The 12,391-nt window shown below is 47.0% G+C and overlaps 3 protein-coding genes across 4 annotated transcripts; 1 reads left to right on the forward strand and 2 right to left on the reverse strand.

Annotated features, from left to right (window-relative positions):
• Positions 1–83: 83 nt before the first annotated feature.
• LOC108138508 (tyrosine-protein kinase transmembrane receptor Ror2) lies at positions 84–3,420 on the reverse strand. The gene is made up of 4 exons (XM_041707742.1): positions 2,950–3,420; positions 1,838–2,117; positions 1,524–1,766; positions 84–1,462 (listed from the first exon to the last, which is right to left on the reverse strand). The coding sequence occupies exons 1-4, from the start codon at positions 3,418–3,420 to the stop codon at positions 177–179; spliced, it is 2,280 nt and encodes a 759-aa protein (XP_041563676.1). The 3' UTR covers positions 84–176.
• Positions 3,421–3,698: 278 nt separating this feature from the next.
• LOC108138729 (glutamic acid-rich protein) lies at positions 3,699–5,128 on the reverse strand. Of its 2 annotated transcripts, none has more exons than XM_041707744.1 (3): positions 4,949–5,128; positions 4,685–4,771; positions 3,699–3,884 (listed from the first exon to the last, which is right to left on the reverse strand). In XM_041707744.1, exons 1-3 carry the CDS (start codon positions 5,045–5,047, stop codon positions 3,714–3,716), a joined length of 357 nt encoding a protein of 118 aa, XP_041563678.1. In that variant the 5' UTR covers positions 5,048–5,128; the 3' UTR covers positions 3,699–3,713. The 2 variants fall into 2 exon arrangements, with proteins under 2 accessions (XP_041563678.1, XP_017116594.1); XM_017261105.2 differs by lacking the exon at positions 3,699–3,884 and adding an exon at positions 3,966–4,077 and having other exon boundaries at positions 4,949–5,114.
• An 839-nt stretch (positions 5,129–5,967) lies between these two features.
• Positions 5,968–11,540, forward strand: LOC108138693 (tripeptidyl-peptidase 2). Its single transcript, XM_017261042.2, has 12 exons — positions 5,968–6,229; positions 6,385–6,721; positions 6,788–7,337; positions 7,586–8,140; positions 8,548–8,669; positions 8,734–8,890; positions 8,944–9,149; positions 9,210–9,373; positions 9,433–9,544; positions 9,607–10,602; positions 10,664–10,994; positions 11,056–11,540. Exons 1-12 carry the CDS (start codon positions 6,065–6,067, stop codon positions 11,426–11,428), a joined length of 4,068 nt encoding a protein of 1,355 aa, XP_017116531.1. The 5' UTR covers positions 5,968–6,064; the 3' UTR covers positions 11,429–11,540.
• Positions 11,541–12,391: the final 851 nt, after the last annotated feature.

The following is a 12,391-nucleotide window of genomic DNA, read 5'->3' on the forward strand; positions in this document are numbered from 1 at the left end:
AGATACAATAAAATAGGAAACTTCTTATAAAAGTGGCTTAAAAACTTATACAAAAATGACATTCCCCTCTGCGAATTCCACAGCCACCATTGTGTCTATTGGATGCCCCGGAAGACGGCGGACGATCGTTCTGTGGTACAAGGATTAGCTTCGTTGTCTCCGCCGAACTCAATCCCCTAGAGCATCGCCTTGCACTCGCTCTCGGCGATGCTGTGCTGGATGCAGTGGTTGATCTCGGCGAATCCCGGACGCTCGCTCGGCTTGCGGTTCCAGCAGCGACGCATCAGCGCGTAGACGGAGAGCGGCGTGTTGTCCGGACAGCCGAGCACACTGCCCTCCTTGATGTACTTGATCACCTCCTCGTGGGTCAGGCCGAAGTACGGCTGCAAAGCGAAGGAGAAGATCTCCCACAGGCAGATGCCGTAGGCCCACACATCCGACTCCAGCGAGAACTTGTTGTACAGGATGCTCTCGAGCGGCATCCAGCGAATCGGGATGAAGTCGTTCTCGTCACCCTTGTAGTAGTCCTGCAGATAGATCTTGTGCGACAGCCCAAAGTCGGCGATCTTCACCGCCATATGCTCGTTGATCAGGCAATTCCTTGTGGCCAAATCCCGATGGACGAACTTGCGCTCCGACAGATACAGCATTCCGGCCGCAATGTTAGCGGCCATCTGCAGCAGATGCAGCTCGTTCAGCTGCAGGCGATCCCGTGCCGGCGCCTGGTGGGTGGCATACGGCGAGCAGGCGCGCAGGAACTCGCTGAGATCGCCGGGTGCCATGTACTCGAACAGCAGGCACATGGGCCGCCCCAAGGCGCACACGCCGAGGAGTCGGACAATGTTGGGATGATCGAACTCGGCCAGCAGGCAGGCCTCGCGCTCGAAGTCCATTTGCATCTGGTCGCTGGCATCGTCCTTGAGCATTTTCACGGCCACCAGGAGATCCTCCTGGTCGGGCACCAGCCCAGGAGCTCTGGCCTGGAAGACACGACCGAAGGCTCCCTGGCCCAGGGATCTCACATAGACTATATCGCCACGTGGATACTCCAGCTTCTCCAGGCGTGCATTCGGCTTGGAGGCCTTCGCGTCCGGCACACTGGCCACCGTGGTGAGGGCCACGCAGTTGCTGTGCACCGTGGCCGTGCTCCGGATGGTGCCCCACTTGGCCAGCGTGTTGGTATTGGCATTGCCTCCGAGCGTTTCCCGACTGGTATTCAGATTACCGCCGCCACACTCTCCTCCGCCGCGCATGGATGCACTGCAATCGACGGTGGCCGCTCCCGGTGGTTGGGAGTAGTCCTTGTGCTTGGACAGCTTGTACACGAGCAGGATCATTAGGTGCAGGGCCACGATGGCCACGAAACCAATCCCAGCCAGCAGGAAGATCATCGATGGTGTGAAGAACTTCTCCATTTTGATGGGTGTGTTTAAGTCGCCGGCATTGGGGTCCACATAGTCAGCTAAAAATGCATTAAAGGGTGTTAGATGGAGTGATAGTTAGGAAGATCGATCTAAACTTACGGCACATGGGTATATCGCAGTGCTGCCAGCGCACAGACTCATCCACTGTGTAGCACCAGGGATGCGGCTCTTCGCCACCAGCATTGCGGCAGTAGTTCTCACCCTCCAGGAGCTGATGGAAGACCAGCGGAGGCTGGAAGTGCTTGTGCGGGTACTGGGTGTCCCAGCGCTGGCAGGGAATGCCCGACTTGGACACGTTCGCAGTGCCCATGTAGAAGCGCCCATTCCCATTGCGGCAGTCATCTACAGAGGAATGGGGATTAATATCGTAATGGAGGAGCTTCATGGGATTACTCCAGATAGTTAGGACTCACAGCTAACTTCCGACTCCTTGAGTTCGGTGAGACCAATGTAGGAGCAGTTGGGTCGCCGCATGGAGGCGTTGTAGTGCGGCAGGGCGGAGCAGTTGGGCAGCCGGAAGTGGCCACGGCTCTTGATGAACATGTTGCGCTCCTTCTTCTCCTCGATGAGCACCCAGTCGTTGTAGCAGAACTGCAGGTGCGTGGCCTGGCAGTCCTCGAAGCAGAGAGGAGCCTTCACGGCTCGTCCACCCTCCATGTGGCAGTTGGGGAAGGCATAGGCGCACAGCATTTTCTGTAGGCGATTGGGGTAAGTAATGTTAAGTTACTAGGGATTTATTGGGGGTTTAAACAGACCTACAAGCAAAAACCTTCCCTATTTGTCTAAACAAAGTGGGTTAATACTCTAGTTTACATACAACAAATTATCCTATTAAAACATTTATTCTTTTTTTATTAATTCAAATCAAAATTAAACCACTTTAAGGGTCTGTTTATAAATAGGTATCTCAATATTTACATTGCATTATTTTAAGTTTCAATATTCTTTGTCTTAGATTAACTTCAAACCTATCTTACTTCTAATTTTTTTTCCATTTAAGAGTTTTGTAAATGTTTTTTTTTAAGTTACTACAATTTAATTGGTATAAAAAGGATTTGAAAAATGTATAAATTTGTTTAATTCTTTATTAAAATAGAAGAAACGCTCCTAAAAATATACAATAATAAAATAAATAAACTTGCACTGAGTGAGCATAATTAGACTCTAAATTTAAGATCCCTTATCATAAGCTTCTATAGCTTCCGATATCTCGAAATTCATAAGGTGTCTTTTGATCCTGATCAAGAATACATGATGTGGAACATATACCTTATAGGTTTCGAAACACTTCCTCCATACTTTTTAACGAATACAATATACCCTTTTATTTAACGAGTCACTGGTATAAAAAACAATATTAAAACATAGGAATTTAATGTAGTTAAAAAACAATTTTCCAATAACTTATACAGAATTATGTATAATATTTTATGGATAGTACTGTATAACTTCTTGAAATATTTCTACTGCAGAAGTATAATCCTATAAATCCTATATATTTGAACCCTCTAAAGTGCCAACTCACCTCGGCTGCCTCGCGGCACAGACCCGTGAGATCGGAGATGAGCTCGTCCCACAGCGCCGTGGTCACCTGCTCGTTCTTCCAGCCGCCGGTGGGGTCCTCTAGGCTGTACCACACCTGGCCGGTGAGGTACTCCTTGCATACCTTGCCGCTGTACGGAGCACAGTAGCCGTTCTCCTCCCGCTCCCGGTCGCGTTCCCGCTCGTGATGCCGCTGGTGGTGGCGCCGGGTGACGGGCTCCTCGATGGCGTTCAGGGAGTTCGCGTGCGTGGCGCTGGTTAGGATAAACACGCACAGCACCAGGGCAGCCAGGCTGGCTCCCCTTTTGAGCCCGGGTCCCCGGAGCACCCGCTCAACCCCCACTCCCACTCCCAATCCCAATCCCACTCCCACCCATTGCCCGGCAGCCATGGCTGTGTTTTCTGTGTATGCGTTGTTTTTAACACCGATTTCAAGCGAATATCTTACGGACATCCATTTCACTGGATTACACTACTCTAGGAAGACAGAGTCCTGAATTTAAGAGATTATTATATAGTAGAAAAGCAAAGTTATCCGGTAAAATATTTGTTTATTTGCGCGCTCTCGTCGCTCGACGACGCCTTTTCACCGAATACCACAAAATGTTGACGACGGGATGTTTCGCCACCCGTAGTTCTCCCTTAGGGGTGGTTTCCTGTCACGAGAACAGGGTTGTTAAATGCGCGGCAAAGGACGAAAGTCCGCAAGTCCTTTATTCTGACGGGGAAATGTTTGTTTATATATTTCTACTGCTTTTTCTGCTGCTTCTCCTCCTCCTTTCTTTGCTTTTTTTCTTGTTTTTCCTTTAGCTTGCGTTCTTTTTCCTTTTTCTTTAAGAGCACAGGATCATCGAGGTCCTCATTTTGATCCCTTTGATCCTTATTGTCCTCCTCCTCATCGGGAATTTGTTCAAGTCCCTAAAAAGAAATAGGGCTTTACACACATGAGAGGGCAAGAACTCTGAAAAAACACTACAAGGAAAACTCAGAAACAAGCTATTCGACTTCCCAACTAAACGTTTCGTTTATTCACTTTTGCACTTAAGCTTAAACGGAAAACTTTACTTAATTCAAATTATTTAGTTTTCTCATCCGGTATGGCATCCAGACCCTGCAATAAAATAAGGACGATTCTGTATTGAGGATATTTGTTCTTTAAACTTTGAGGATGGACGTGCAAAAGTGGATAAATGTTAAATATAAACAAAAATGGATGGAGATGAATCAGTTAACCAAAATGTTTAATTTTTAAAATTTGTTTTTAGAAAATGAAATAGAAATCATGCCAATAATCTAATGCAACAAAAACATTTTTAGATTAGAATTAAAAAACAGACAAAAGCATTATGAAACAAAGATAGATTTAAAAAACAGAAAAATGCAGGAAAAAGAAGAAAAAACAGGAATATACTAGAAATTAGAGAAAAATTTTTAAATGATTTCTGAGTGTTGACAGAAACACTGTTTGAGTTTAAGAAATACAATTTTAGATTAATTAAATAGGGTTCTAAGAAAAGTAATATATGGAAAGCGAAAATAATATAAACAAACTAATAAATACACAACGCACTTGAAAATACAAAGTAAAGTATAACCAAATCCCATTTAACAAGTGTGTTTGAAAATAAGTGCAAGAGATAATGAAACTATGGCCGAAAACCGGGGAAACACATAAATAGATTAGTTGTAAGCAGGCTAGACTGTAGCGTATCACTTACGTTCATCTTGTAGGGATTGTCGGTCAGTCGGAAATCGCGCTGGTACATAACTCGGCCGAAACGCTCGTCCATGTTGCGCCGGAAAGCCTGTGAAGCAAACGAAAAATATCAGAAAGTGTACCGGAAAGTGTCCTTTATCGAATAAGATTCCTTGCGGCAGGTGCGTGGTTGAAAAATGTTAAACAAATTCCGATTGGTGCACAGGCAGCTACGGTTATATAAGAATTTCGAGCTGCTGGGCCAGAAGACGACCCTGGAACTCACATTGCCGATCGTCAGCTTCTGCAGGCCGTACATGGCGTATATGGGCACCGACAGGAGCGTGGTGATGATCACGGCGCCAGGTAGGATTTCGAACCACATATTGTCGGGGAAAAGGTTTTTGTTATGATATTTTCCACAATACGACACCAGGTGTGACCGCCGCTCGACCGTTAAAATATACAGAGGCCCCTAAAAAAATATACTAAACAAGGAAATCGGATTAGAGATGTCACTGTAACGATAACAAAGTAACAGTGACATGGATTCACTCTGCTACTTTGATTTCAACATATGCAGTGATTTAATTTAACATTTTACTTATTTTTTGGGGATAAACAACACCCTGCTATATATAGCTTTTCATTTTCAATGCATTTTTTGTTTCTAATAATAATAATAATAAATAATTAAAGATTTATTTATTTACCTTGGGATTGATCGAGTTTTTTGTAGACGCGTTATGCAAATGCAGGAAAATTATATATATATTTTTTATTGTAAATTAGCTTCAACCACAAAAGAGACAAAAAATTTTATCCAAATATAAACCTATAACGACTATAATACAATTTGACAATTTGTAATTGAAAAAATTTTAATTTTACTTTTTATTTTTTAATGAAACATAATTGGTTTCCAAATAAAACAATGTTGTTCAAATAAAAACTATAACAACTAATTGAATTGGAAAAAATTCATATAAAACTCGCTGTTTATTAGATATATTGCCAAATAAAACACTAATTATTGTAAATATCATAATATTTTCTGCTCTGAATAAAAATAATTAATTTAACAATTCAAAATAATTTTGAAAGTTAAACACAGCTTTCCAGTTATGCTGTAAGTATTTATTTATACTTATTAGAAAAATGATAAAATGTGTTCCTCAACAACAAAAGACGTTTCAAAAAATGTCAGTGTAAGGTACAATGTGTGTGACCGTATTTCATTCAATTCAGTTGGGTATTTTCCGGGTATATTTAGCGGTGTGACTGTCATTTTTTTGCACTCAAGTCTCGGTCCTACAATTCTCCATTAACAGTGACCAAGGAATTCGCAGAGAGTTCCGACCGCAACAACAAGAAGAACAACAAGAGCGACGAATCAGTGGAGATGGCCACCAGCGGAATTGTCGAATCATTTCCCACAGGCGCCCTGGTGCCCAAGGCGGAGACGGGGGTCCTCAACTTCCTGCAGAAGTATCCGGAGTACGACGGACGCGACGTCACCATAGCCATCTTCGATTCCGGCGTAGATCCCCGGGCAACGGGACTCGAGGTGAGTTGGCACTTTTTTTGCAGACGCTTTGAACCGGCCTTTAATTGGTGCTCCTTATATTGTATTCTGTCTCCTTCATTTTCCGTTCTTCTTCCGCTTTCCGTTTCCGCTTGCTCCGCATTTGACCTATTTTTTTTTTTTCATCTCCCAACCAGACGCTTTGCGACGGACACACCGTAAAAGTGATCGAGCGGTACGACTGCTCCGGATGCGGGGATGTGGACATGAAGAAGAAGGTGACGCCGGACGAGGGCGGCAACCTGAAGGGCCTGTCCGGCAACACGCTCAAACTGAGCCCAGAACTGATGGCCCTGAACACGGATCCGGACAAGTCAGTGCGTGTGGGCCTCAAAAGCTTCAGTGATCTGGTGCCCTCCAAGATAAGGAACAATATCGTGGCCCAGGCCAAGCTTAAGCACTGGGACAAGCCGCACAAAACGGCCACTGCCAACGCCAGTCGCAAGATTGTCGAATTCGAGTCACAAAATCCAGGTGAGACTAGTCCATGACCTTGCTGCAACCAGTGTAACCAGAGTAACCAATGTATTGCCATCACAGGGGAAGCATCCAAGCTGCCCTGGGAAAAGAAGATAGTTAAGGAGAACCTGGACTTCGAGCTGGAGATGCTCAACAGCTACGAGAAAGTGTACGGCGACATCAAGACGTCCTACGACTGCATCCTCTTCCCCACAGCCAACGGTTGGCTAACCATCATTGACACCACGGAGCAGGGCGATCTGGAGCAAGCCTTGCGCATCGGCGAGTACTCGCTTACGCACGAGACCCGCAACGTGGACGACTTCCTCTCCGTGTCCGTGAACGTCCATGACGAGGGCAACGTGCTAGAGGTGGTGGGCATGTGCTCGCCCCACGGCACCCATGTCTCGTCCATTGCCAGCGGCAATCACAGCTCCCGGGATGTGGATGGCGTGGCGCCGAATGCCAAGATCGTGTCGATGACCATCGGCGATGGCCGACTGGGCTCCATGGAGACGGGAACAGCGCTGGTGCGGGCCATGACCAAGGTGATGGAGCTGTGCCGCGATGGCAAACGCATCGATGTGATCAACATGAGCTATGGGGAGCACGCCAACTGGTCGAATTCCGGGTAAGCAAGTGCGAATGGCCTGGCGGCAGCTAATCCCAGAATTGTGGCTGTCTTTTAGTGGGTCTGGGTCGGAAGAAATGCGTCGCCGAAGAAAGAAGACGAGTGGGTCGAGGTAAATGACATGTGAAATTCGAAAACTCACACACTGCAGTCCTCTTGTCTCCGACACGTTCTAGCCGACACACTCCGCTTTCTGATAACCATTGCTCGAATCAAAGGCCTAATCTCGTATCTCTAATCTCTTGCAGCCGCATTGGGGCGCTGATGAACGAGGTGGTCAACAAGTACGGCGTAGTGTGGGTGGCCTCGGCCGGCAACCATGGACCGGCCCTCTGCACCGTCGGCACTCCGCCGGACATCAGTCAGCCCAGTTTGATCGGCGTGGGCGCCTACGTCTCGCCCCAGATGATGGAGGCCGAGTACGCGATGCGTGAGAAGCTGCCCGGCAACGTGTACACGTGGACATCGCGCGATCCCTGCATCGATGGCGGCCAGGGCGTGACCGTGTGCGCTCCGGGCGGAGCCATTGCGTCCGTGCCGCAATTCACCATGAGCAAGTCGCAGCTGATGAATGGCACCAGTATGGCGGCACCCCATGTGGCCGGCGCCGTGGCGCTGCTCATTTCCGGACTGAAGCAACAGAACATCGAGTATTCGCCGTACAGTATTAAGCGGGCGATCAGCGTCACTGCCACCAAACTGGGCTACGTGGATCCCTTTGCCCAGGGCCATGGTCTGCTCAATGTGGAGAAGGCCTTCGAGCACTTGATGGAGCACCGGCAGTCCAAGGACAATATGCTTAGGTGAGTTCTGTTTGGAGAGAAATCAAATCGGGGCATTGGTAATTGCAATAGAAAGTAGCTGGCAAAAACCTGTATTATGAATCAACATTTATACGCGTCCAAAATCGACTTAGCATTTGTATGAACCTGAGCAATAATACCGGTTGTTATTTCTGGTTTAATCATCTTTTTTAATCGATGAACAATTAAAAAATATCCCAGTTTTTCTAATTGCAAGCTTATCAGGTATATGATATAAAAGCTTTCCGGTTCTAAATTTTAATGCATCTTTTATAAGGTGATAGCATATCCATATTGTTTGCAAACATTTAACTTTTTGACAATAGAGCACATATGTACATACCATTACTTAATTGTATTATCCGCCTAACTGATCGCCTTCTTTTTTATTTAATTTAATCCCTTAGGTTCTCCGTGCGCGTGGGCAACAACCAGGCCAAGGGCATCCATTTGCGTCAAGGCGTGCAGCGCAGGTTCATCGACTACAATGTGAACATTGAGCCGATCTTCTTCAACGACAAGGAGGCGGGTCAGTAGATAGCAATGGTGATTGGTAATTGGCATTGCAGCTGTCACCTTTCGTTCCCTTCCAGATCCCAAGGACAAGTTCAACTACAATGTGCGTCTGAATCTCATTGCCTCGCAGACCTGGGTGCAATGTGGAGCTTTCCTGGACCTCAGCTACGGCACCCGTTCCATTGTGGTGCGCATTGATCCCACTGGCCTCCAGCCAGGCGTCCACAGCGCCGTGTAAGTAGCTTTTCCTTCCGAAATGTTTCCTTTTGCTAATATGAATAATCTAGGATTCGTGCCTTCGACACGGACTGTGTGCAGAAGGGTGCCCTCTTCGAGATTCCCGTCACAGTGGTGCAGCCCCATGTGCTGGAGTCTGACCACAGCAAGCCCGTGTTCGAACCCGCCTCCACCAAGGGAGACAATAGCGTGGAGTTCCAGCCAAACACCATTCAAAGAGACTTTATCCTGGTGCCGCAACACGCCACTTGGGCGGGTGAGTGTGCTGCTCGCAACAAATGTATGTAAAGTTACTAATTAATTAGCATACTTGCAGAGCTGCGCATGCGCATCACCGATCCCAATCGTGGCAAGGACATTGGCAAGTTTTTCGTTCACACAAACCAGCTGCTTCCCAAGCAATCATGCCGCAAGCTGGAGACCATGAAGATCGTACCCGTGGGTTCGGAGCACGAAGCCACCATGGTTTTCAAGGTTAAGGTGCGTAATTCGAACTATCCTGCTCTCTGAATTTCTCTAACGATCTAAAAATGTTGCAGTCTGGCAAGATTCTGGAGCTGTGCATTGCCAAGTATTGGTCCAACTATGGCCAGAGTCACCTGAAGTACAGTCTGCTCTTCCGTGGAGTTGAAGCCCACAATCCCAATGCCTGTAAGTGGCTAGTAAAGTCTATAATGGCAGCATTGATCTTGATCAAATCTGATACTTTACAGATGTTATGCATGCCGGAAGGGGCATTCACAAGCTGGAGGTCGAGTCCTTGATTTCGGAGGACTTGCAGCCGCTCTTGCAATTGAAAAACGCCGCTGTGGTGCTGAAGCCCACCGAGGCTAAGATCTCGCCGTTAAGTGCCACCCGAGACGTGATCCCAGACGGTCGACAGGTGTACCAGAACCTGTTGGTCTTCAACTTGAACGTGGCCAAGCCCGCGGAGGTGGCCCTCTATGCCCCAATCTTCAACGACATGCTGTACGAGGCAGAGTTCGAGTCCCAGATGTGGATGCTGTTTGATGCGAACAAGGCACTGGTCGCCACCGGTGACGCCCACTCGCACACCTTCTTCACGAAGCTCGAAAAGGGCGACTACACCGTGCGACTGCAGGTGCGGCACGAGAAGCGCGAACTGCTGGAGAAGATCTCGGAGGCCAATTTGGTGGCCTCCTTTAAGCTTCCTAACATGCTCGCTCTCGACATTTACGAGAACTACAACCAATGCATTGTGGGCGGCCGTAAGTTCGTCTCCGGCCAGCTGAGAGGCTCCACCCGGGTGCTGTACATCGCTCCAATTGCCCAGGAGCGACTCACCAAGGCCAATCTGCCCGCCCAGTGCGCCTGGCTGAGCGGCAATCTGGTATTCCCCCAGGACGAGGCCGCACGTCGCGTGGCCCTGCATCCCTTCAACTACATACTGAACCCGTCAGAGAAGAAGGCAAACACGAACGGATCCAGCAACGGATCCAGTGCTACAGGATCCCCAGCAGCAGCAACCGTCGCCGTCGCTGCCAATGCGGCCAAACCGAAGGCTCCGGCCACTCCACAGGCAGCCACCTCGTTGAACAATCCCGCTGCCGGCGATGGCGTCACGGTGCAGAGCGACCCGCCGGTGGACAGCAATGCCAGTCCCGCTTCGCCCAAAAAGGGCAAGGCCAATGCCGACGATTATGCCGAAAGCTTGCGCGACTTCCAGTGCTCGCACATCGCCAAGTGTGGTATGTTGATTATGGGATTACCTTCTAAGCGAATCTATTCAAACGTAGTATTGTCTTTCAGAGCTGGAGATGGCGGAGAAGATCTACAACGAGGTGGTGGCTGCCCATCCAAAGCACCTGCCGGCCAACCTGCTGCTCATCCAGAACATCGAGTCCACTCAGTTGAAGGTGCAACTGCCGCTGACGTTCGCCAATGCCCAAAAGACATCGCCACCGCCGGAGGGAGGAGAGAGTGCCGACAAGCAGAGGGAGGACCAGAAGAAGATGCGCAGCGCCCTGGAGCGCATTGTCAAGCTGGCCGATAAGGTGATCCAGGAGACCGATGTCGAGGCACTGCTCTCGTATTATGGCCTCAAGAACGATACTCGATCCGATGCAGCAAAGATAAAGACGTATGTTGGGTAATTATTTTACCAAACTTTTCATTGTGAATTAAATCTTTATCCTCCCTAGAAACATGGACAAGCAAAAGAACAATCTCATCGAGGCACTGAGCAAGAAGGGCATCGCCCTGGCCAAGCTGGCCGTTCTGGATGATTGCGTGAAGGATCGCCTGGCGGAGATCAACGATCTGTACACGGAGATAATCAAGTTCGTGGATGCCAACGACACAAAGGCCATTCAGTTCGCCCTGTGGCACGCCTATGCCAATGCCCACTATGGTCGCATGTACAAGTTCGTGGTCAAGCTGATCGAGGAGAAGCGTACTCGCGATCACTTCGAGGAGCTGGCCGCCATCAATGGCGCCCTGGGTCACGAGCACATCCGGACGGTCATCAACCGCATGATGATCACCGCCTTTCCCAGCAGCTTCCGTTTGTTCTGAACGCCGATCCGCAAGCAGTTGACCCACAACAAATATTCACGCATCGATGCGCTCATTGTTTTTTGTATCTAAAATAACCAATATGTATATGAATAAATGCTATTAATTGAAATTTTAAAGAGGTGTTTTTGTGTGCTATTAAATGGTAACATTATTTTGGCGAATAATGTAGCATATAATATTATATAATATAGCATTTTATTTACTTATTGATAAGAACGTTTCGTGCTCAGGGCATTGTTGATAGGTATAATGATTTAGTTCGTTTCTTTCGCTCAGAATGTACGCATTACAATTACTGATACTTGGGTTCCTGTTCCTGTTCCTGCTGCTTTTGGGAGAATCCGCAACCATGTCGCACTTCCCGCGGATCAAGAGAAGCGAAACAGATTGGCCGGAAATCGAGGGACGAGCGAGCTTTAGTATTGCATACACCACAACGAACAAAAAATGGCTGGAAAGAGCATCCAAAACATCGACAGGACGATCAAGTCGTAGAACCGAAAATCCGTAGCAGCAATTCAACTTACTGGACTCATAAAAAATTCACTCCTAAATACAAAATAATATTAGGCGTATACGATTAATTCCCACATATGTGAAAAGGCAGAACCTGATAATGAATTTAAATAAATTGTTATTATTTTTTTATTATTTTAAAATTAAAAAACAGTAGCGTGACAACTTCAAATCCGCTATTTTACTTCCTGCGGACGCCAGCCATTTATACATATTTATTAATCTATTTCAGAGTTTTGTTACGATGATCAAAAAAATGTTTTATAAATTTGGATGTTGATTTTATTTATACACAAGAGAACTTTAAGTTAATACATTTTTTATTAGGATTTATCTAATAATTTACCTTTTTTTTTATTCTTTGGTTAATAAATGACAAATTGCACTCCTTATCGCTTTATTAAAAAAATGTATAATACAATTCCTATAAAAAAAAGGAGGAAG

Source organism: Drosophila elegans, unplaced genomic scaffold, assembly GCF_018152505.1.
Source record: "Drosophila elegans isolate 14027-0461.03 unplaced genomic scaffold, ASM1815250v1 contig_183, whole genome shotgun sequence".
In the NCBI taxonomy this organism is placed as follows: domain Eukaryota; kingdom Metazoa; phylum Arthropoda; class Insecta; order Diptera; family Drosophilidae; genus Drosophila; species Drosophila elegans.